At 40.2% G+C, this 26,429-nt stretch overlaps 2 protein-coding genes across 3 annotated transcripts; both read right to left on the reverse strand.

Moving 5' to 3' along the window:
- Nucleotides 1-12,189: 12,189 nt before the first annotated feature.
- On the reverse strand, nucleotides 12,190-13,176 carry LOC123273757. Of its 2 annotated transcripts, XR_006511368.1 has the most exons (3): nucleotides 12,758-13,176; nucleotides 12,391-12,660; nucleotides 12,190-12,324 (listed from the first exon to the last, which is right to left on the reverse strand). XR_006511368.1 is itself a non-coding variant. In XM_044741235.1 (2 exons), exons 1-2 carry the CDS (start codon nucleotides 12,830-12,832, stop codon nucleotides 12,394-12,396), a joined length of 342 nt encoding a protein of 113 aa, XP_044597170.1. In that variant the 5' UTR covers nucleotides 12,833-13,164; the 3' UTR covers nucleotides 12,372-12,393. The 2 variants fall into 2 exon arrangements, 1 of the variants encoding a protein (XP_044597170.1); XM_044741235.1 differs by lacking the exon at nucleotides 12,190-12,324 and having other exon boundaries at nucleotides 12,372-12,660; nucleotides 12,758-13,164.
- An 11,719-nt stretch (nucleotides 13,177-24,895) lies between these two features.
- LOC123273740 lies at nucleotides 24,896-25,933 on the reverse strand. The gene has a single exon (XM_044741219.1). The coding sequence runs from the start codon at nucleotides 25,931-25,933 to the stop codon at nucleotides 24,896-24,898; it is 1,038 nt and encodes a 345-aa protein (XP_044597154.1).
- Nucleotides 25,934-26,429: the final 496 nt, after the last annotated feature.

Below are 26,429 nucleotides of genomic sequence, written 5' to 3' on the forward strand. Positions count from 1 at the left end.
TTATATCCGGCGTTGCCTCATATAACAAACAGGGTCTCTCCCCTTCGATGAAAAGTACAACGCTTGCACTTTATTAGTTTCGGCAATCACTCGGACAACACCTCGATGAAGAAATGAGCACACTGTCCACGTTCTGTCAAATTGCAATTTTAGACCAATAACAAAATTCAACTCCCTTCCGAAAATCACGATCCGGGTTTATAAAAACCACCAAACACCACGGATCAAATGTTCACTCTTTTATTAAAGAATACGAAGGAAGGTATCTTCGTAGAACCCGTGTGGGTCCTTATACCGCGTTACGTATAAGGCAGTATACAGCACTCGGTCGCGTATACAAAATCTAAATTCATCTCTACCTTTAATCTCATCTTCTACGAACCACGACAGTGTGCTTTTCGAGCAGAATCGAGGGCCCCGTGGCCGTAGTGATATCAAAATTATAACCTTTCGTCCTACTATCTGTTAACGGCGGATCTTAGTGTCTGTCAGAGTCGTTACTCTGTTTACGAACTCAATTTTAATAAAGCATTCTATCTGTCAAAACATAGAAATAAGTGATAGTTCATAAGTGAATTAGTGTACATTGAGTGCGTCTCGCCCATAGGGCGAATAATTGAATAAATCATAAAGACCAGAACTTCTTGTTTCACTTTATTCTAAATTAAGATCCTGAACCTCTTCGAGGACACTGATCTACATCACGAGAGAAAGAGGAGAATCCAACCCAGGATCAACCGATCGACCAATTCAATTCGAATCAACTGGAAAAATCATAAAGGACAACTGTGAGTTCAGTATTTGATATCGACTTCCCTTTTAATTCGCCGTTGGAACTCCTGTGGTTACCGGGAGGCGTTCTAAATCCACAACAAAAATAAAACACTTGTCGCTTGCCTACACGAGAAAATCTATCTAAAACCGTGTCCGAACCTCCTCACGGCCCACACTACCAATAATTATTTAATTATAATTAATTCGTACTAAACAGATTAGATCTTTGGTGGCAGCGGTGGCATTCGAACGCATCCTTTCGGCTTACCACAAGCGGGAGTCTTGTTTAAAAATTCCAAAATTCCTTTATTTTTCGAAAATTTTGGCTAAAATTGTGATTAAAAATTTAGAAAACGGAATTCCTTTATCTTATGAACGAGTCGATCCTTTTATATTCCCATCTTTTATTTCCATTTCGCTTTAAACTTATAAAATTAAAAAATTTTTTACTTTTTATTTTTAATTTTTTTGATTACGAATAAAGTACCATTTATTATTTCTCTTGCACATAAACATTTAAATATTTTTGATAAAAAAAATTATTTCAGTTCATTGACACACTTTTAATCTCGTCCATTTAAATTCGTTATCGTAATACGTTTAGTATCACCTTTCGTGTAGGCTACGAGTCATTGTACTCTTACACTTACATACTTTCTTTTGCTGACGCGGAAATTTTTGCGAAGTACGTTGATATCTCGGTCAGTGTGTCACTATATCATACTAACAGCTGTAACCTAGTGTTGAGTAAAACTTACGATTTGCTTACGAGGTTCTGCTGCGATACTGGCAGTGCCTTGATACGGAAATCGGTTTTAAGACACCTTGCTGCTGTCTATCGAGCAACGAGACTGTTCTTGAGATTGATCTGCCGATTTAGCAAACCGCAAATCAACTCTTTACATTTTTGCGACTCAAGTTTTCTTTCTCGCTGCTGTCTATCGAGCAACGAGAAATCATAGAAAATCTTGATTCAAAATTATACAGGACAAGGCTTTATAATACCAATTGACCTAAAATAAAAAAAAAAAAAAAATTTTTTTGCTTAAAAATTCAAAATTATTAATTAATTTTTCAAAATTATTTTTTCAATTCAATTTTTTTTTCAATCTATTTACCTTTCTGATCAAACCTTGGAGTGCTAATTATAGCGCCCAAAAGAAAATAATTAATGGTACGACATTCACGTAGCGGTTTTAAATTTCAAATAAGAAAGGCCTATTCAGATTTCTTTAGTGGCCAAATCTATCACCGCCCCATAATAGAATCTCGCTATTGGGAAGATCCTACGTTTGTCAACTCCTCTACCCCGGTCATAAGAGAAAGGAAGGCTACTCTCATTAATAAACCGGAAAATTGTATTAAAACCCGACAAATCCGAATTCCATCGAGGAATATAGAGGAAAGACCGTTACCAGATCTGAACGAATCAGTCCCTATTAACGCACGTACGAAAGTTATCAACTGGATATATCAAATCCCAGTAATCCAGTTGAATTGCCTGGTCGAAGAACCATCATCCAAGAAGCCCAAAATAATAAGCAACGTCCCAGCTCCATCCGGACTGTTTAAAATACTTACCCAGTCGAGAAAACAACAATCATCATGGCACCTCCTAACCCAGAACAAACTGCAGCCGCAGCTGCAGCGGCCGCAGCAGCCAGAGAAGCTGAACGACGCCGCAGAGAGGAAGAGGAAGCCAACAACGCCAATCGACCTGGAGTCAAATTGTTTGATCTCACACGGGAAGAACCTGAGAAAAATTATTACAAAATTACCAAAGAAATGGAAGAAGCTCTTCTCACCTTCACCGGAGACGGAGATGTCAGTTACGAAGAATTCGACAACCGTTTAAAAGATTGGCTACACATGATGCCTGAAAATAACCAACAACCCTTCATCGGACGCATCCTCCGGAAGCTGAAAGGTCGTGCAAGGAACGTCGTCGAAGATATGGAAATCCACACCGTACAAGAACTCGTCAGCGTTCTACGCAGTCACTTCCGACTGGGAGATCCTCTCCGTATAAACCTCGCAAAACTAACCTCAGCCCAGAGAGGAACTTATGAGGCAGTAGAAAGCTTCTATTATCGACTACGGTCCATCCTCCGGAAAATCCAAGCAGCAGTCCCGGATGACGACCGCGAGGCAATCACAAATCAAGCTCACCGATTAGCAGTCGATTTATTTTTCGAGTCTCTGCCAGATTACCTAAAATGCCTCGCCTCAACTCGTCAGTATGCAACTCTGACCGCCCTTTTCGAGTCAATCCAGGACCAAGCGCTGAAGTACGACAACAACATGAGGCTTCAAAATCCAAAGTTCTCTCAACGAGAATTTCCTCAAGACCGACACGGAAATCATTATCCTCGTAACAACGGTCCACGAGGATACTTTCAAAACAATCAAGGTCAACAATCACACGCTCCGGTTCACGGACACCCCTGGACCAAACCGGAAACTGAACTCTATACTAATCCAAAACCAGTTGCTTTTGCATATCACTCGCAGGGCGCACCGAATTTCGCCGCCGAAGAAGAAGCTTCCTACGAAGGATACTCAGAGCCAACTGCGACCTGGTATGGGTTACCTCCTTGTGGAAATGCCGACTGTGAAGAGTCAGATTGCGAAGCACCGCAAGCCATGGCGTTCTCGACAAACCCTAATTATAACCCAAAAAAATATCAAAACACTTACCAGAATCCAAATTATTCCGTAAATTATAATCCTTTTTATAAACCCTACACCTCCCGCCTCCCATACAACCCTCAGTATAATCCGCAATATTCCTCTCAAGCCAAAACCCAGTATTCATCTCAAAAACCCGAATATTACCCTAGAATTCAACGCCCCCAATACCCACAAACAAGAACCCATGGAGTAGTACAATCCACGCCACCGCAAGGGCCGCCTCAGTTACACCTACAGAAATATATCCTGAGTCATCACCAGTACTACTCGAAAGACACATTAAGAGCTCAGAGATTTGCAACTGCCCAGGATGCCCAAAAGAAATCTAAAGAAGGAAGAAGACCCTTTAGAACCTTCTTTAAACTTGATGGGCGCTCGTCAGACCGAGGTAAAGACGAGCCAGCCCCAATTACCTCAACAAATGACGGCAGCCATGTACCGTCAATACAACCAGTGAACGTAATCGCCCTTGTCACCGGCCGAGGACCAGTAATCACAGTTAAAAATCCCAAATTTCTCAACAACAACTGTGAAATACTGATTGATTCCGGAGCAAACTATAATTTTATCAGCATCGAAGCCTTAGCTGACGACACCACTTTCACTTACGACAATCTCCGGACAAGTGGGGGGATCCGGAACTAATAAACAACCGATCATTGGACTCGTCACACTCACGCTGTTTGACAAGTCCATCCCGTTCGGATAGTACCTCGCAGACTAGGAGGCTACGTAGCCATCCTCGGTAGCGAATTTCTCGCCAAAAGAACAAGCCAACATCTCATTCTATTGGCACACGATGGTACTGAGAAGTCAGCCGGTCCGCCCGATACCTTTTGTCATCAAGAGAGGATCCTGTGAGTCTCAATTACTCGCAGTAGGCGGGGGCCCAAAGATTGACTTATCCTGTCCGGTCCTGCTAGGAAAATACCAGAGATTTATCATCGATACAGGAGGAGACGTCACCATCATCAATCAATCAGCACTCCAACCCGGAACTTACATCAATCCAAATAACCGACTCATCGCCAGAGGAATCAGCGGAGAAGCAGTACAAACACTCGATACCGTCGAATTGAAAATTTTTGGCCTACCAGTCCAGTGTCAAGTAAGCCGAGAAGACCTACCGGTCCCCGGAGTGGGGATAATCGGAAACGACTGGCTAGACCGCGAGAAAGCCGAGATCTCGTACTACGAACAAACTCTCACCGTCATGGCTCGACCACTAGAACCTATACCTTTCAGCTTGGACATCTACGAGCCATCTACCTTCACCGTGCCCCCCAGGACAAAAATGATAGCTCCAATCCCCATCAAAAATATAGGACTAACTCACGGATATCTACCGCGAATAGATCTTCCAGTAGGCTTGTTTATGGGCGAAGCCTTAGTCACTGTAGACGGCGAAACAGCTACCTGTATGGTGTTTAATACGACTAACGAACCCGTCACCATCGAACTGGAGCCACAAATCCTCGAAGATTATGAATTTCACGTTGAAGATCCTCCCAACAGCTCCAGTGACTCCCAAGACGACCGTCCAGCGGATATTAAGACAATTGAACAACGAGCAACGGAAATTTTAAATAAATTTCCTCTAAAAGATCTTAACACAGAACAACGTGAACAAATTACAGAAATAATACACGACTTTACCGACATCTTTCATCTCCCTGGGGATAAACTAGGATGCTCAAACCGAGCGACTTGTAAAATTCCAACTACGACTGACAAGCCAGTCCACGTAAAACAATACCGCTTCCCCAAGCAACATCAAGACGAGATATAGCGACAAGTCGACAATTTAATGGAACAGGGAATTATAAGAAATTCCAAATCTCCTTATAATTCCCCGGTGTGGGTAGTTCCGAAAGCAGACCCCAAAACAGGGGCAAAAGAAATGGAGAAGGGTAAGCGACGTCAGGGACTTAAATAAAGTCTCAGTGGGAGATGCATATCCACTACCTTCCATAATCGGCATCTTGGACCAGCTAGGAGACTCTCTGCTCTTCAGCGTCTTCGACCTTGCCAGTGGATTCCACCAGATCAAAATGGACCCCGAAGACGCCCATAAAACAGCCTTCTCCACCCGTTCGGGCATTTCGAGTACGAAGAATGCCCTTCGGACTAGAAAGGAGCCCCAGCCACCTTCAAAGGATGATGAACTCAACCCTAAACTGCCTACCGTGGATATTAATCTATTTAGACGACATCATCCTCCATGCTAGGACTCTAGAAGAACACGGGTACGCCTCAGACGATTATTCCAGGTACTCCGAGATGCAGGGCTCACACTTCAACCAGACAAATGCAAATTTCTATGCACAGAAGTCGACTATCTCCGGACACGTAATCTCTCGAGACAGGTGAAACCTGATCCTAAGAAAATCCAAGCTATCCGAGACGCTCCGAATCCACGTAATCAACGAGAGATGAGAAAATTCCTCGGCCTGGCAAACTACTATCGCAGATTTATCGACAACTACGCCGTTCGAGCTAAACCGTTAACCGATTTAACTCGAAAAACAAAACACTTTTAAATGGTCCGAAAGAGGCTGAAAGGGCAATCCAAGATATCAAAAACGCCCTGTGTGAAAATTCAACCCTTTCATACCCAGATCTCGACAAGCCCTTCGTTTTAGCGATCAGTTCTTCGGAAGAAGGTATAGCAGGTATCCTGAGCCAGGAAACAGACTCCACTAACTCAGCAGAAGACCTCAACAAAAATGGAAAAATCGTAGCTTGTACATCCAGAATCCTACGAGATGCAGAACTACGCTACACTACAGACGAAAAAGAATGCCTCGCCGTAGTCTACGCCATCCAACAGTTCCGGCCTTATATATACGGTAAAAGATTCACCGTTCAAACAAAAAGAGCCTGCGTAGCCTGGCTACGAGATACACGCGATCTCACAGACAGACAACGAAAATGGCGATCAAAAATCAACGAATTTCATTTCAAAGTCGCCATCCGGACCAACGTCGGAGATCAATACGCAGATGCACTCTCATATAACCCAACAGGACGTCCAGAAGAGAAATCGGAGCCCCAAGAGAAAGAAGAAACACCTAACGAACCCTCAATAATCAATAACCAAACAAATACTCCAGAAGCCATCCTGCTACCTGCAAATGGAGTTGAAAAAGTCACCACAAACCCTCCAAAACGACGACCTGGACGACCTCTAGGCTCAAAAAATCGACCAGCCCTCAAAAGCGCTCCAGAAATTCGACAAACAATCGCCTCAAGATTACGCTCCGAACTACGCAGAGGATCTCACACAAATCCCATTAATTACATAGAACCCGCCACCTCCAGCAATGATGAAGACGCACAAGGATTAACTCAAGTAAACACTGGAGATGACGATGTATTCCATACCCCGAACCAAGAGGGAAGCTAGCACACCCCTACCGACTAGAGATTCAATTAGAGAACTAACTCCCCCAGCCTATTTCGACTCCGGCGACGACGGAGATGAAGAAGAAAGAGAACCCCGTAACCCCACAACAAAGAGGTCATCCGAAGAAGTCACAGAATCATCAGCAGAGAATACACCCAATGTTCACAACACCATAAGAACATTCGAAGAATTATCAGAAGATCAAAATAACACCCTCTCTCGTCCTCCCTTATCACCTACAATACCCAAAGGAAACCCAAACTGGTGGCGACCAGTACCTACACCGAAGTCTAACGTAATAAAAGAGGTAAAGAGATTTATCGAAAACTTTCAGCAAATAAGATCAATGGAGAAAACCTTCAACGAACAAGAAGACCCTGGAGAGGCCAGCGAAGAAGCTGAAATAGCCGTAAACGAATTTGTCTCCGAGGAAGCTAACGAGGACCAAGATAGTACCAGCGCTATCCAGCGAGCCAGACGACACAATAATACTAGCCCAATCTACAACCGAAAGCCCTGAAATCGATAAAGATAAAAATCCCACAGATGACCTCACACCTGGATCCGATGTTACTGAAACCACGATCCGGCTAGCTCCGGAAACACCGACACTAGTCCGCACAATGATCGAAAACTTTGAAGCAAAAGGGATCAAATGGGACCCAGTAACAGGATCTGTGATCGACACTAGCGATCATCAAGGGGTCAACGCCTTACAGACCCGTACCAGACCAGTCTGTGATCACTCAAATGAGAACCAGATTGTCCAGAATTACCAACCATGAATATCGCAGACTCACCTGGAGCGAGCTCCAGCCGACTTCTAGATTTCGGATCTCCTGTAGCCACAACTCCTACTGCAACGCCCGAGACTACCGAGAAATCAAAGAAAAGAGTCTCCTTCCTAGATCCAGTACCTCAAACACCAAAAGACAGGGATAACCTACATCTACCTCCAGAACAACCTAACAGAAGAAGACACGACTTCTCTAGAAACATCTGTGACCTTAACGCCTCAACAAAATCCAGAAAGTACAAATCCACCAACAACCAACGACTCTACCACGTCAACAAAATCTCACAAACCCGAGAGAAAAACAGCAACCATCCTAATGCCTCCAGAAACATCTTCCGAAGAGGACATAGACCCAAACAATAACCCACCCCTAGACAAAAACCTAGAGGGGGGGATGGAAAAATTTACTGAGCCAATAGAACCAGCACAAGATAGACCTGATGAATTAAGAGTAGTAGAACTAATAGCCAGCCGAGATGGACTCACATACGCTCGAGATAACATCGCTCACTTCCTTACTACAGATTGTGAACTTCCCACTCCCACAGCGAAACTACTCCGAGATCTAAAATTCATCGACACAGACGATCTGAAACAAAGCCAAACCACACAAAGGGAGACGTCCTGGTGACAAAAATTGGCAAATATCGGATCTTCACTATCTTTATCGGCGAGTATCACCGAACAAAAATATCAACCGAAGACCTAATAAACGGACTTCAAAGCTTCCGCCTCGCCTTGGAACGATACGAGATACACTCCATAAGAATGGCTCAAAAGGGAGATGGATTCGGAACTATCAACATACAACCTCACCTATTAAAAGAACTCCGAGACTGCCCCGTACAGATAACTCTCTGCGACGGTGAAATCTCCGTTCCATCCGAGGAACTGCGACCTGAGATCATCAAAGAAAAACACGCAAGCCTTATCGGAGGACACAAAGGAGTCCTCAAAACATATTGGAGGATAAGAGAAAAATTTTATTGGCCCGGAATGAAAGAACAAATCTATCAATACATCCTGAGATGCGACACATGCCAACAAAAGAAATTATCTCGAATAAAAACTAAACAACCCATGGTTATAACTGACACACCATCCGACGCCTTCGAGAAAATCTCAATAGACACCGTAGGACCACTACCTATGACGGCAAAAGGCAACGTACATATTCTCACCATACAAGATAATTTCACAAAACACTGCGCAGCCATAGCAGTACCAGACATCAGGACACAAACCGTCGCAGAAGCCCTGATCACCCAGTACATCTGCCTATACGGATGCCCCAGGACAATCCTATCAGACAGAGGAACGTCATTCACCTCCAAACTGCTGGCAAAAATGTCAGAAATTCTAAAAATAAGGAGAGTAACGACCTCTGGCTACTACCCTCAAGCCAATGGATCTCTGGAGAGAAGTCATCAAACTCTCGTCGAATACCTCCGAGTTTTCGTTGAATCATACTCAGACTGGGACGAATATCTACCAATGGCCATGTTCAACTATAACACCTCGGTTCACACTGGAACAAAATTCACCCCGTACGAGTTAGTATACGGGAAAAGGCACGTGCCCCAACTGAATTCCCGGACTACGAAAAAATCGAAACATATCCCGACTACTTAGTGGACTTGATGAACCGCCTAAGCCATACCCGCAGCGTCGCTCGCGATTCATTAGTCGAGTCAAAATTAAGATCCAAAGAAAGATTCAACAAAAACTTACACCCCATAGACTTCCAAATAGGAGACTTTGTATATAACCTAAATGAAACTCGCAAAAACAAACTTGACGTGTACTATAAAGGCCCTTTCGAAATCGTAGACATCACCGACAAAGGGTGTTTAATATTAGAACTCCCAAACGTAAAACGTTTAATTAAACACCCTAGTAAACTAAAACGAGCCATCGAATAAAAATACACTCCTGTTACAGAAAAACCGCAACAAAAAAAAAAAAAAATGCTGCTATTACCAACAATTCTCTGGCTCCTACCCATCGCCTCAACGGAACCTCCAGAACCATTCAAAATCCAACCTTCATCATTTAATCCAGGGGTCTTATACGAGAAGAGTAATACAATTCATCTCATAGAACGACAATGGAAAATCATCTCCACCATAGACATCGGAACCATTATCAACGTATCCCCCTGGCAAGAGATGACGTCACCGGACGATCGTGAAAGTCGCAAAACTTGCCTATCCTACTTCCCTCCCTTCGAGTGCGCAATCTTAGGAAAGGAAGCCATATTAAAAGAACTAGAAAAAGACAGACAAGACGTAGTTAATCGACTAAAACAAAATCTTAAACAAGTCGAAAACATCCCAAAAACTCGCAATCGAAGGACGCCTTGGTTTGGATTCGTAGGCTTCATAGCACGAAAAGCCTTCGAACTCATGGACTACGACGACCACGAACACATCTCCACAGAAATCGACAAACTATACAACGATCAAAGAGAAATAACAACACTAATGAACAACTCAACTCACATAATAAAATCAGAAATAAACAAAGTCATCTCTGACCAAAATAAAACCAAAGCAAGAGTCACATTACTATCCGACACCATCAACCGCTACGCAACACAAGTCGGTAGTGAAATCGAAAAATTAAAATTACGTATACACTTTATGCAAAGAGCTGACGAAAGATTCCAAAGAACAACGAAACTGATACGCTACCTCAAAGAAGCCGAGTCAGCAATAGAAGACGCAAAGAGAGGAAACATCCCAGGAGGAATTCTCTCGCCTGAACAACTGAAAAATGCGACCAGAGATATTATGACTCGCTTCCCACACTTAAATCCCCCTCAACCAATAGACCACGTAAATCTCCAGACTCTCTCCAACGTCGCCAAAGTGAACACAGGAAGAATAGGAAATAAATTCCTGATTATAATCACTCTTCCACTGTTTAATCAAATCACCTTCCAATTATACCGGATAAGACCAATTCCAGTACCACAAACCATCGGAGGAACCATGAGAAGCCTACTAGTCCGGCCAAGTAAAGAATATCTAGCCATAAACGCCTTCCAAAATCAATATTATCTAGTGGACTCAGAAACCATAAAAGGCTGTAGAATAATTTCAACAGATCTAGCCCGCAATGAAACCAACATACCGCTCCAACCAGTAAAGGATAGCACCGAATGCGAACTTCAACTTTACCTAAATCCAAACAATGAAACTCTGCACCGGTGTGATGTCCGCATACTACCAAAATGTTCTACACAGCTAATCAAATTACAACAAGCGAACTCCTGGGCTTACTCTACCTGTGAACCAGAAATTTTCATAACAACTTGTGACACAACTCCTCGGACTGAACACGAACTCCACGGCTCCGGAACCCTCACGCTGTCTCCCGGCTGTGTCTCAACAAATAACCACCTCATGATAAAAGGAACCGAAGAAGAAGGAGAAACAAGCGGAATCTACGCCTTCCCAACTATAAATTTGACGCGTCTAGCGACAAACCTCACCGAAGAGCCTAAACCACCACACCTACTAACAAAAATCGCCGAAGAACCAATAGCTGAAAACACCTTGCTTTCACCATGGGGCGATAGCCTCGAAGGAAACAACAATAGACTCACACAAATCGGACTTCACCATCAAGAAGAATCAAAACATCGACTCATCACCGTAGCAAACACAGGAGCAATACTCTCAATCATTACATCCCTTATATTCTTCCTTGGATATTACTATTGCGGCTGTTCCTGCAATTGCCTAAAACTCCTACGAAAAATCAAGAAGAAGAAACAAAAACAAATTGAAAGAAAATTCAATGAAACATTCGAACTCTCAAATACCAATACAACCGACTCAACCTCGTCATCATCAACAAGATACCAACACAACCTACCAGCAACACCATCAAAGAAGCCAAAAACCGGCATCCGACTAACTGACTACGAATAAAACATAGTAAAGAAAGATAAACAAATTAAAAATATATTTTATATAAACTAATATAAGTATATTAACATAAGCGCCTCAGAAAGTAAGAAAAAGGGAGAACACACATACAATTCCTTTACAAAAAAAAAAAAAAAAAAATTTTTTTTCAAGTTCCAGAACTTTTTTTTCTCTCCCCTTCTCTTCCTCTCAAAAATAAATTTTAAACTGATCATACGTTAAAATGATCTACGTGCTAAAAGTATATTTAATACAAGGCAAGTCATCTGGCGGTAACTAAACCATCGAAAGATCTATAAATCATTAAAAAACTGTTTTAACTACAGCAAATCAATTACCATACTACCGGTAATTAAAAACCGCAATCAAACCAGCGACCCTCATTACCACCCACCGCCTAACAAACGACCGCTTCATAACCACGCCTATGTGCCACATACACGATCCAACAAATACTACACATACTTACCTCCATACTTAATATACTAATTAAATATTAACATACAATTAAAACTAAATTAAAATTAAAACTTAATCTAAGTAGGAAAAGGAAAAACTAATAACACCTTAATTCTTTCTTTTCCCATTTATTTAAATACTCCTTTTCATAAAAAATTTTTTTTTTACACTAAACAAAATTCCCTCCTCCAGAATGCCTCGCCGGTTGGCCCCAAAGAATGAGAATCCCCACACGACGGATATGGTCAGCGAAACGTGAAACTCTAGAAACATACAAAAAAAAATTTTTTTTTAAAAATACCTTACGTTATAAAGAAAATTCAACTCACCCTTCAAAAATAACAAACAAAATTCTTATTGAATACAAATTCAATAAGTGCTCCCCGCAACCGTTCTAAATCGGAAAGGTTGGGAGCGATGAACTCCTCCTCGCCATCTGGATTCTCCAGCATATGGAGAAAGAAGAAGGTTGCTGCGCCCGAAACCTCAGGCCCAGCAGGCCCAAACAGAGCCATCCACTCCTCGACTAGATCCAGAGCCTCGTGTGGGGTAAGCGGACCAATCAAGCGACGTAAAATCTTTACTCCCCGCCGCAAATCCTAAAAACAAAATTTTTTTTTATATAAAAAAAAAAAAAACAAACCCCTTTTCTCTCCTTGCCAAATTCTATATATTTATACAAATTACTCTACTTACCCGCTCTCCAACCACAGCAGTAACGTACTGGAACCAAGTTCCATAATTTTCATAACACCTTTCAACGGGGTACATTTTTTAAATTTTTCCCTCGCAGTACTAGACACGTACACTGTTTGACGAATACTGGCACTCCCAATTGACACTTGATAAGTCGCCACGAATAAAAATTAAAACCCTTGCTCAGCAAAATTTATAAAAGAACGCGAATAAAATTCAAACTTACACGCCAGATGACTAACTTAAATCATACCGCGAAAGACAAAAACACCACCTATATAAGATAACAACCTAAAAACAATACTACTACCGATAAATTAGAAATTCTGCGAAACAAAGCGCAAAAATTCAAAAGAAAGAATTCAAGTCAATACACATTTTATATAAGAACCATAATGTAACTAGAGATATATAATCATATAATTGTAAACATATATAATTTATCCTATACTATAAAACTATATATTTACACATGTAAAGGGCAGAAACGCACTCAATAACGAAATAAAAATTATTATTGTTAGAATAAGACTAATAAATATTATACAATTAATAAAAGTGAGGCGATGCCTTTCCACCAAAGGAGAGACACCCGCAACTTCAAAAGAGGAGATGCCGAGGCACCCCTTCTTTTGGGGGGGATGCTGTTATATCCGGCGTTGCCTCATATAACAAACAGGGTCTCTCCCCTTCGATGAAAAGTACAACGCTTGCACTTTATTAGTTTCGGCAATCACTCGGACAACACCTCGATGAAGAAATGAGCACACTGTCCACGTTCTGTCAAATTGCAATTTTAGACCAATAACAAAATTCAACTCCCTTCCGAAAATCACGATCCGGGTGTATAAAAACCACCAAACACCACGGATCAAATGTTCACTCTTTTATTAAAGAATACGAAGGAAGGTATCTTCGTAGAACCCGTGTGGGTCCTTATACCGCGTTACGTATAAGGCAGTATACAGCACTCGGTCGCGTATACAAAATCTAAATTCATCTCAACCTTTAATCTCATCTTCTACGAACCACGACAGTGTGCTTTTCGAGCAGAATCGAGGGCCCCGTGGCCGTAGTGATATCAAAATTATAACCTTTCGTCCTACTATCTATTAACGGCGGATCTTAGTGTCTGTCAGAGTCGTTACTCTGTTTACGAACTCAATTTTAATAAACATTCTATCTGTCAAAACATAGAAATAAGTGATAGTTCATAAGTGAATTAGTGTACATTGAGTGCGTCTCGCCCATAGGACGAATAATTGAATAAATCATAAAGACCAGAACTTCTTGTTTCACTTTATTCTAAATTAAGATCCTGAACCTCTTCGAGTACACTGATCTACATCACGAGAGAAAGAGGAGAATCCAACCCAGGATCAACCGATCGACCAATTCAATTCGAATCAACTGGAAAAATCATAAAGGACAACTGTGAGTTCAGTATTTGATATCGACTTCCCTTTTAATTCGCCGTTGGAACTCCTGGTTACCGGGAGGCGTTCGAAATCCACAACAAAAATAAAACTCTTGTAGCTTGCCTACAAGAGAAAATCTATCTAAAAACGTGTCCGAGCCTCCTCAAGGCCCACACTACCAATAATTATTTAATTATAATTAATTCGGACATAACACCTTAGAGGCTGCCGATATTTTGGAGTACTCCTAGTACCCAACCACAAGATATAAAAAATCATCAGGATGCTAACACCCCCGGAACTACCCCTCCAGCCACCCCAAAGACTTGAAGGTTTTTTTTTAAAATTCTGAAAAAATCATTTCAAGGGTCCTTGGAGGCTGCCGATTTTTAAGAGTACTCCTAGTATCCACTCACAAGATATAAAAAATCATCAGGACGCTAACACCACCGGAACTAACCCTCCAGCCACCCCAAAGACTTAGAGGTTTTTTTCAAAAATTCTGAAAAAATACTTTCAAGGGTCCTTGGAGGCTGCCGATTTTTTAGAGTACTCCCAGTACCCCCCCACAAGATGTAAGAATCATCAGGACGCTAACACCTCCGGAACTACCCCTCCAGCCACCCCAAAGACTTAGAGGTTTTTTTTAAAAATTCTGGAAAAATCCTTTCAAGGCTCCTTGGAGGCTGCTGATTTTTGAAAGTACTCCTAGTATCTCCCGACAAGATATTAAAAATCATCAGGACGCTAACACTCCCGGAACTACACCTTCAGCCACCCCATACAATTAGAGGTTTTTTTTAAAAATTCTGAAAAAATCCTTCCAAGGGTCCTTGGAGGCTGCCGATTTTTTAGAGTACTCCTAGTACCCACCCACAAGATATAAAAAATCATCAGGACGCTAACACCCCCAGAACCACCCCTCCAGCCACCCCAAAGACTCATAAATTAAAAAAAAATAAAGAAAAAATCCTTGCGAGGGTCCTTGGAAGCTGCCGATTTTTTAGAGTACTTCTACTACCCCTCCCACAAGATATAAAAAATCATCAGGCTGCTAACACCCCCGGAACTACCCCTTCAGCCACCCCAAAGACTTAGAGGTTTTTTTTTTAAATTCTGAAAAAATCCTTTCAAGGGTACTTGGAGGCTGCCGATTTTTTAGAGTACTCCTAGCACCCCCCCACAAGATATAAAAATCATCAGGACGCTAACACCTCCGGAACTACCCCTCCAGCCACCCCAAAGACTTAGAGGTTTTTTTCAAAAATTCTGAAAAAATACTTTCAAGGGTCCTCGGAGGCTGCCGATTTTTTAGAGTACTTCTAGTACCCCCTCGACAAGATATAAAAATCATCAGGACGCTAACACCTCCGGAACTACCCCTCCAGCCACCCCAAAGACTTAGAGGTTTTTTTTAAAAATTCTGAAAAAATCTTTTCAAGGGTCCTTGGAGGCTGCCGATTTTTAAGAGTACTCCTAGTATCTTCCGACAAGATATAAAAAATCATCAGGACGCTAACACCCCCGGAACTACCCCTTCAGCCACCCCATAGAATTAGAGGTTTTTTTTAAATATTCTGAAAAAATCCTTTCAAGGGTCCTTGGAGGCTGCCGATTTTTGAGAGTACTCCTAGTATCCCCCCACAAGATATAAAAAATCATCAGGAGGCTAACACCCACGGAACTACCCCTCCAGCCACCCCAAAGACTCATAAATTAAAAAAAAATAAAGGAAAAATCCTTGCGAGGGTCCTTGGATGCTGCCGATTTTTAAGAGTACTCCTAGTACCCCCCCACAAAATATAAAAAATCATCAGGCTGCTAACACCCCCGGAACCACCCCTCCAGCCACCCCAAAGACTTAGAGGTTTTTTTTAAAAATTCTGAAAAAATCCTTGCGAGGGTCCTTAGAGGCTGCCGATATTTTGGAGTACTCCTAGTACCCACCCTCAAGATATAAAAAATCATCATGCTGCTAACACCCCCGGAACTACCCCTTCAGCCACCCCAAAGACTTAGAGGTTTTTTTTAAAAATTCTGAAAAAATCCTTGCGAGGGTCCTTGGAGGCATCCGATTTTTTAGAGTACTGCTAGTACCCACCCACAAGATATAAAAAATCATCAGGACGCTAACACCCATGGAACTACCCCTCCAGCCACCCCAAAGACTCATAAATTAAAAAAAAATAAAGAAAAAATCCTTGCGAGGGTCCTTGGAAGCTGCCGATTTTTTAGAGTACTCCTAGTACCCCCCCACAAGATATGTGTAAATTTTATTTTATCATTAATTATTTATTTATGCCGGATCTGGGTGTTGAAAGAAGTTAGACACTCATTCGTGGTTTTATCATTTATTCTATAAAATATCACAGATAACTTATTGAACACGTTTGATTCTTATTAACTAGTGTGGAATTAACTTTGTGATTTATTTTAAATATGTAATTAATTAATATGAATAGTTATTAGTAAAGCATATAAAATAGTGTAATTATAATTTGCAAATGAGTTATCAATATGTTGGCACCATACACAAATATTAATAAAATTAGTAAGAGCGTGAATAAATCAATTGTAACAAGATTCAGATGACGAGCTCAGAGTAAATTAATTTTAATGAATTTGTTGAGTTATTATTTTATCACAATAAAATTATTAATGACGCGACAATAATTGGTACGAGCGATGATATCGAGTTTATTAATACACAAATGTAGATTATTATTAATAATTGTTTAGATCACTTGATTCTAATTAATTCAGTAATATCACAGTATTATTTGATGACGCGACAATACTGTTGAACGATAAATGAACCGAACGATGAGCCGAGTTATGAACCGAGTGATGAACCGAGTGATGAACCGAGTTATGAACAGAGTGAAGTCTGAACGTGAACTGACTACTTTGCAATCACAAGTATGATAATTGAAAGTAATTAGAGATTATGGGCATACCTGGCTGGGCTGGTGATGATATCACCTTAGCCAGGGATGACTAACTAATTATCGATTGTTAAATTGATGAGTCATTAGATCAATGGAATGTTAATGAATATTATTTAATTCCTTGTGATTGCAGAGTATAACTATTAATTATTGTATGAATGCAAAATGTAGATGGATTTCTAAAGGTGGAAAATAACACTCGGCATGGAGAAGCCAGCACGAGGTTAGCGTATGCATGATGTCAACCGGATTATAATGTAATATAAATTCGATCAATAAATACTCTAATGAATACCTGAGTTGCCAAACTGAATAATTGTCGATGATTGGCCTTGTGACTTGAATCAGAGCGTGGATTGAGCTTAATTGATTTCACAATCGGATCATTGAGCTGGAGCACGTGGAGGCTAATAATAAAAAAGGATTGGCGCGTAGCTGAATCCCGAGAATCAGAGGGCGCGTCCGTAGCAGCACCTCTGGTGTAGTAGATTGCGAAGTTACCAAGTGTTCTGGCGCGAATACTTGATAATTACGCAACAATATGAAAAATCATCAGGCTGCTAAAACCCCCGGAACTACCTCTCCAGCCACCCCAAAGACCTAGAGGTTTTCTTTAAAAATTCTAAAAAAATCATTTCAAGGCTCCTTGGAGGCTGCCGATTTTTAAGAGTACTCCTAGTATCTTCCGACAAGATATAAAAAATCATCAGGACGCTAACACCCCCGGAACTACCCCTCCAGCCACCCCAAAGACTTAGAGGTTTTTTTTAAAAATTCTGAAAAAATACTTGCGAGGGTCCTTAGAGGCTGCCGATTTTTAAGAGTACTCCTAGTATCTCCCGACAAGATATAAAAAATCATCAGGCTGCTAACACCCCCGGAACTACCCCTTCAGCCACCCCAAAGACTTAGAGGTTTTTTTTAAAAATTCTGAAAAAATCCTTTCAAGGGTCCTTGGAGGCTGCCGATTTTTTAGAGTACTTCAAGTACCCCCCCACAAGATATAAAAAATCATCAGGCTGCTAACACCCCCGGAACTACCCCTTCAGCCACCCCAAAGACTTAGAGGTTTTTTTTAAATATTCTGAAAAAATCCTTTCAAGGGTCCTTGGAGGCTGCCGATTTTTGAGAGTACTCCTAGTACCCCCCCGACAAGATATAAGAATCATCAGGACGCTTACACCTCCGGAACTACCCCTCCAGCCACCCCAAAGACTTAGAGGTTTTTTTTAAAAATTCTGAAAAAATCCTTTCAAGGCTCCTTGGAGGCTGCCGATTTTTAAGAGTACTCCTAGTATCTCCCGACAAGATATAAAAAATCATCAGGACGCTAACACCCCCGGAACTACCCCTTCAGCCACCCCATAGAATTAGAGGTTTTTTTTAAATATTCTGAAAAAATCCTTTCAAGGGTCCTTGGAGGCTGCCGAGTTTTGAGAGTACTCCTAGTATCCCCCCACAAAATATAAAAAATCATCAGGAGGCTAACACCCCTGGAACTACCCCTCCAGCCACCCCAAAGACTCATAAATTAAAAAAAAATAAAGAAAAAATCCTTGCGAGGGTCCTTGGATGCTGCCGATTTTTAAGAGTACTCCTAGTACCCCCCCACGAAATATAAAAAATCATCAGGCTGCTTACACCCCCGAAACCACCCCTCCAACCACGCCAAAGACTTAGAGGTTTTTTTTAAAAATTCTGAAAAAATACTTGCGAGGGTCCTTAGAGGCTGCCGATATTTTGGAGTACTCCTAGTACCCAACCACAAGATATAAAAAATCATCAGGAGGCTAACACCCCTGGAACTACCCCTCCAGCCACCCCAAAGACTCATAAATTAAAAAAAAATAAAGAAAAAATCCTTGCGAGGGTCCTTGGATGCTGCCGATTTTTAAGAGTACTCCTAGTACCCCCCCACAAGATATAAAAAATCATCAGGCTGCTAACACCCCCGGAACTACCTCTCCAGCCACCCCAAAGACTTAGAGGTTTTTTTTAAAAATTCTGAAAAAATCCTTGCGAGGGTCCTTAGAGGCTGCCGATATTTTGGAGTACTCCTAGTACCCGACCACAAGATATAAAAAATCATCACGACGCTAACACCCCCGGAACTACCCCTCCAGCCACCCCAAAGACTTGGAGGTTTTTTTTAAAAATTCTGAAAAATCATTTCAAGGGTCCTTGGAGGCTGCCGATTTTTAAGAGTACTCCTAGTATCCACTCACAAGATATAAAAAATCATCAGGCTGCTAACACCCCCGGAACTACCTCTCCAGCCACCCCAAAGACTTAGAGGTTTTTTTTAAAAATTCTGAAATAATCCTTGCGAGGGTCCTTCGAGGCTGCCGATATTTTGGAGTACTCCCAGTACCCCCCCACAAGATATAAGAATCATCAGGACGCTAACACCTCCGGAACTACCCCTCCAGCCACCCCAAAGACTTAGAGGTTTTTTTTAAAAATTCTGAAAAAATCCTTTCAAGGCTCCTTGGAGGCTGCCGATTTTTAAGAGTACTCCTAGTATCTCCCGACAAGATATAAAAAATCATCAGGACGCTAACACTCCCGGAACTACACCTTCAGCCACCCCATACAATTAGAGGTTTTTTTTAAAAATTCTGAAAAAATCCTTCCAAGGGTCCTTGGAGGCTGCCGATTTTTTAGAGTACTCCTAGTACCCACCCACAAGATATAAAAAATCATCAGGACGCTAACACCCCCAGAACCACCCCTCCAGCCACCCCAAAGACTCATAAATTAAAAAAAAATAAAGAAAAAATCCTTGCGAGGGTCCTTGGATGCTGCCGATTTTTTCGAGTACTCCTAGTACCCCCTCACAAGATATAAAAAATCATCAGGCTGCTAACACCCCCGGAACTACCTCTCCAGCCACCCCGAAGACTTAGAGGTTTTTTTTAAAAATTCTGAAAAAATCCTTGCGAGGGTCCTTAGAGGCTGCCGATATTTTGGAGTACTCCTAGTACCCAACCACAAAATATAAAAAATCATCAGGACGCTAACACCCCCGGAACTACCCCTCCAGCCACCCCAAAGACTTGGAGGTTTTTTTTAAAAATTCTGAAAAAATCATTTCAAGGGTCCTTGGAAGCTGCCGATTTTTAAGAGTACTCCTAGTATCCACTCACAAGATATAAAAGATCATCAGGCTGCTAACACCCCCGGAACTACCTCTCCAGCCACCCCAAAGACTTAGAGGTTTTTTTTAAAAATTCTGAAAAAACCTTTCGAGGGTCCTTCGAGGCTGCCGATATTTTGGAGTACTCCCAGTACCCCCCCACAAGATATAAGAATCATCAGGACGCTAACACCTCCGGAACTACCCCTCCAGCCACCCCAAAGACTTAGAGGTTTTTTTTAAAAATTCTGAAAAAATCCTTTCAAGGCTCCTTGGAGGCTGCCGATTTTTAAGAGTACTCCTAGTATCTCCCGACAAGATATAAAAAATCATCAGGACGCTAACACTCCCGGAACTACACCTTCAGCCACCCCATACAATTAGAGGTTTTTTTTAAAAATTCTGAAAAAATCCTTCCAAGGGTCCTTGGAGGCTGCCGATTTTTTAGAGTACTCCTAGTACCCACCCACAAGATACAAAAAATCATCAGGACGCTAACACCCCCAGAACCACCCCTCCAGCCACCCCAAAGACTCATAAATTAAAAAAAAATAAAGAAAAAATCCTTGCGAGGGTCCTTGGAAGCTGCCGATTTTTTAGAGTACTTCTACTAGCCCCCCACAAGATATAGAAAATCATCAGGCTGCTAACACCCCCGGAACTACCCCTTCAGCCACCCCAAAGACTTAGAGGTTTTTTTTAAAAATTCTGAAAAAATACTTTCAAGGGTCCTCGGAGGCTGCCGATTTTTTAGAGTACTCCTAGTACCCCCTCGACAAGATATAAAAATCATCAGGACGCTAAAACCTCCGGAACTACCCCTCCAGCCACCCCAAAGACTTAGAGGTTTTTTTTAAAAATTCTGAAAAAATCCTTCCAAGGGTCCTTGGAGGCTGCCGATTTTCGAGAGTACTTCTAGTATCCCCCCACAAGATATAAAGAATCATCAGGAGGCTAACACCCCCGGAACTATCCCTCCAGCCACCGCAAAGACTCATAAATTAAAAAAAAATAAAGAAAAAATCCTTGCGAGGGTCCTTGGATGCTGCCGATTTTTAAGAGTACTCCTAGTACCCTCCTACAAGATATAAAAAATCATCAGGCTGCTAACACCCCCGGAACTACCTCTCCAGCCACCCCAAAGACTTAGAGGTTTTTTTTAAAAATTCTGAAAAAATCCTTGCGAGGGTCCTTAGAGGCTGCCGATATTTTGGAGTTCTCCTAGTACCCACCCACAAGATATAAAAAATCATCAGGACGCTAACACCCCCGGAACTACCCCTCCAGCCACCCCAAAGTCTTAGAGGTTTTTTTCTAAAATTCTGAAAAAATCCTTTCAAGGGTCTTTGGAGGCTGCCGATTTTTAAGAGCCCTCCTAGTATCTCCTCACAAGATATAAAAAATCATCATGCTGCTAACACCCCCGGAACTACCCCTTCAGCCACCCCAAAGACTTTTATTTTTTTTTAATTTATGAGTCTTCGGGGTGGCTGGAGGGATAGTTCCGGGGGTGTTAGCCTCCTGATGATTTTTTATATCTTGTAGGGGGATACTAGGAGTACTCTAAAAAATCGACAGCCTCCAAGGACCCTCGAAAGTATTTTTTCAGAATTTTTGAAAAAAACCTCTAAGTCTTTTGGGTGGCTGGAGGGGTAGTTCCGGGGGTGTTAGCAGCCTGATGATTTTTTATATCTTGTGAGGGGGTACTAGGAGTACTTTAAAAAATCGGCAGCCTCCAAGGACCCTCGCAAGGATTTTTTTAGAAGTTTTGAAAAAAATTCTGAAGTCTTCGGGGTGGCTGTGAGGGTAGTTTTGCTTTTTAGAGGGGTCAATATATCATTTTTCGGGCTATTTGTATTTTTTTGGAGTCGAAAAATTATTTTCGGTTTCGAAAGCAAAAAAAATTTTTTTTTTATTTTCGTTCATAAAAAAACGATCGGATCTTCAGGTGCATATTTAATAAACTAATATAAGACAGATGTATCATCTATAGTCAAATCCAAAAATCTTCTATCGATATATTTGAAAAATCGATTCTCACTTTTTATTTTCAAATGACTTATAAAATAATATACAACTTTTAACTTAAACAAAATTAATAATAAATAAATTAAAATAAAATATTAATAACAAATTATTAGAAAATAATAATAATTATTATTATTATTTCAAAAATATTATTCAATAAACTAATAGAAGACAGATGTGTCATCTATAATCAAATTCAAAAATCTTCTATCAATATATTTTTAAAAATTAATATTCACTTTTTATTTTCAGATGACTTATAAAATACAACTTTTAACTTAAACATAATTAATAAATTAAAATAATGAATATAAAAATAAAAATAAAAACTGATTTTCATAATTAAAAATCAAAAACATTTACACCATCTACAGATGTTTATAGGATATTACAACCAATAACAGTACAGTAAAATTATTTGAATATTCAAAATAAAATACATTTACGCCATCTGTAGATGAGTACTACAATCAACAACACTGCTGTGAAATTATTTGAACTTAATGACTAACAATAATTAATTCTATTTTAAATTAAATGTAATAGGATATAATAATAATAACTATAATTCATTTATTTTAGATTTATTGGGTGCTTACAAACCAATCTTTTAAATTTTTTACATTATCTAAAGCGCATAAATCAGATAAACAATCATGATAATTACAAAAATGATTATTACATATTTTTATGCTTTTCAAAGATGGACATTTGAAATTTTCAAGATCGATTACAATTTTATTGGTACAATCAATTAAATTTTGGATCCATAATTTTTTTTCGATACCTTTGACATTAATAATTTTTTTATTACAAGTTAAGTAATTAAGAACTTTTTTGAGCTTGTAATATGAAGTTGTTCCAGCGTTCCAACCGATTCCATGATAATTTCGGATCAGCCAGGTATTCAGACGTTGATAGCTGGCAGGTAGTACCTTCCAGTGATATGGTGGTTGAAATAGTGTGCATGATAACTCTTCAATATTATCAATATCATGTTGAATTGTTATTGAGGCCAACTCCTTAACAATGAAGCGATTATCAGCTCCTCTGAATCCTTGAACGTCTAGAATGATCTCCATTTTTACTGCTCTTGACAACAAAGAGTGACTGAATGATGACTCTCAAAGTCAACTCAACCTTTTATAATCCGATCTCAGAATTTAACCCCTAATACTCGATAATCTTATTGGTTAATTATTTTTTCTTGATTAATTAATAATTTGATTGGTTATTCAAACTACACAGTATAGTTTTGAACTGCGTAGTAGATGACATCATCAGAGAGGTTTGAGCCTGTTCAAGGTCACGTAGTTCTCTTTGTTCTATTTCTGCTGCGTAGAAGATGACGTCATCGGACAGGTTTGAACCTGTTCAAGGTTGTGTAACTGCGCAGTTTTCTTTTTTCTATTTCCAACTGCGTACTAGATGACATCATCTCATTTTTACAGGTTATATCTTTCCCCGCCATTTAACTTATGATTTTTAGGTTATGTTTATGCTTCCCCGCCATTTAACTTATGATAGATAGGTTATGTATATGGTTTCCCGCCATTTAACTTATGATTGATAGGTTATATTCCATAACTGCGCAGTTTCTATTTTTAGACTATGACTCATAATTTCTATTTTTAGATTATGACTCATACTATTCTAGAATTTTCTAACTGCGCAATAGATGACGTCATTGCCTGGCTATAAAAGCAGTGCGCCGCGGGGCATACTTCAATACAGTGAAGTACGAGTATACAGTGTGAAGTACGAATTTACAGTGAAGTACAGTGAAGTACCATAGTGTTGTGTCAGAAAATATCTAGCTTTTGAAATCTGCTGTCTGAACTCTGCTACCTGGACTCTGCTACTTGATGCTGGAATTCGCTACCTGGAATCTGCTGACGAAATCTCAATCATGGCACCTCACCGTAAATATCATGTTACTGACACCATGTATGAACTTATTAGATCGACAACGTTCAAGCGTGTCAATACTCAAGACAAAACCCCAAGCTCACTGATGTTCAAGAGGATAATGGAACTTGAGGTTGGAAAAACTTACAAACTAACTGGGATTAGAACTGTTATGACAGATCATGGACCCAACGTTGAAATTGACTTGGAAAACAACTTTTCGATATTCTTCCCTGCTGCCACCAACCAAAAATATCTCAACAATCCTGACATGATATTTTAAATGAAATTTTTGATTTTATGTGGTGCTTTGAATCTACACTACATTGGAACCAACTATAATAAATTCAAGCTTATCAATCACTCTGGAAAATCAATTACGGAAATTGTCAGAGAAGTGTGTTTTGATATGTGTACTTAACTTTTATACTAAATAATTTTTTATACTTATTCTAGTAAGGTTTGTAATTAAAAAACATTAAATTACAAAAACATTGTTATTTATTTACTATTTTTAATTACATTAAGTTTATTGATTAGTACAGGTTCAATAATTTTATTTATTTGTTGTATTCTTCGACGAAATCGTTCTCTGTCTCTCGCCGCTTGTTCCCATGGACCTTTCCTCGCTTGTCTTGATGCAAAGTCCCACACATACATGTGATGTATGGTAGGCTCGAGGTTGAACTGAACTGTCATTCTACGTAAGTTTTCTTACAGTGCTGCTGATTGGATTGTATTCAATGATGTGATCATGTATTATTAAACAGTAAGCAGCAGTTTGATTTGGAAACTGTGCTGACGATTCAAACTCCAGGCGTATATCCACAGGTCCAGACTTGATTGACTCGTTCTGCTTGGAACAGTCAATTATATACAGAGGTGCTGTATTCAGAAAATTCTTCTTAGCCAATAGCGGTTCAGCTTCTTTCCCATAGTAAGCACTTTGAAAATTTGTGTACATATCATACATCAAGGCATACTGATTATGCACAATGTTGAGGTTCGAATTTCCATATGGATAACTCTGAGAGTTCAATAACAGCTTAATGTCTCTTATGCTGCAGTGATCAAACTCGCTTGCGTTTTGATTCGATTGATTCTTTCTTGCTGTTTGGAATCCAAGGATGACAAAACGAGGTTTTTCAAGCTGGTTGGTTGTTTTGATTACCCAAATATGCTTGTTGGTAGCTGGTAGCAGTGGATACTCATATAATTTCCAAGTCCGGAAACTGATTGGGATAGCTGGATCAGAGGTTATGTAATTCAACACCTCGATTTTTTGCTTGTCAGACATTGTTATATACGGTACAATCCACTCAATTTTTTGGATTGTAATTGTAACATTGTCAGGTGCTGCAGCGGTAACAACGTAAGCATTTTGATCAGTGTTTGATCTGATCAGTATCAATTCATGCTTGGCATTCACGATAATTCGTTGATAATCTTCAGCAAATCCAAGAATGAAACTCAGCGGTACTGAGACATCAAAGTAACCGCTATTATCAGTCAGCTTGTTGTCATCTTCATTAACAATCCAACCAGCATTTTCCAGAATATTTTGTTGTCCCGGACTCAGAGAAGCGTATCCTTTCATAACACTGGTGATACCCACATTCTTACATCTGTCGATTTCTACACCATTGAGCTCATAACGTATCTCTTCAAACATATGACAAACAGCCATGTTGACCATCTTCGTAGTAGCACTTACAGCAGTACCATCAGCTTTCCTCATTCTTCCATAAAAATGTAATGTGCTCTTGCTTGGGAGCAAGCACAGATCTTGATGCTGAACAGCAATCCTGATTTCATCACTGTTGTTGAACGTTGATGATGCGTATAGTAGGTGTGAATGAGCTTCACAGTGTGCAATAGACTCATCAAAAATAATCGATTTTTTTATATCTAAGATTTCCGCTATGGTATTACGCAAGCTAGACAACAAAAACTTATTTTTATCTTATGAATTTTCCACGTAATTCTAGTCCTAGACTTTTTAGGAAGTCTGCGTTCTGACGTGTTAACACTTTCAGAGCTTGATGATGACTGATGATCTTTGGGCATGCTGCAATCCTTTTATACCCATTACCAGTCTTTGTCTCATAAACGATACCCATTACAGACTTTTTATATGCAGTCTTATCGTTATAGTCTCACCACGGAAATTTGCTATTCTCCCGTCTTGATCAACAATGCGGAGTCTCACGTTGTGTATTGCTCGTACAGCGACT

This window comes from Cotesia glomerata, unplaced genomic scaffold, assembly GCF_020080835.1.
Source record: "Cotesia glomerata isolate CgM1 unplaced genomic scaffold, MPM_Cglom_v2.3 scaffold_13, whole genome shotgun sequence".
Lineage (NCBI taxonomy): Eukaryota > Metazoa > Arthropoda > Insecta > Hymenoptera > Braconidae > Cotesia > Cotesia glomerata.

Coding starts and splice junctions, on each gene's coding strand:
- LOC123273757 (XM_044741235.1), bottom strand. CDS start 12,832: ATGTACCCCGTTGAAAGGTGTTATGAAAATTATGGAACTTGGTTCCAG. Junction 12,661..12,757: donor CTGCTGTGGTTGGAGAGCGG/GTAAGTAGAGTA, acceptor TTTTGTTTTTAG/GATTTGCGGCGGGGAGTAAA.
- LOC123273740 (XM_044741219.1), bottom strand. CDS start 25,933: ATGAGGAAAGCTGATGGTACTGCTGTAAGTGCTACTACGAAGATGGTC.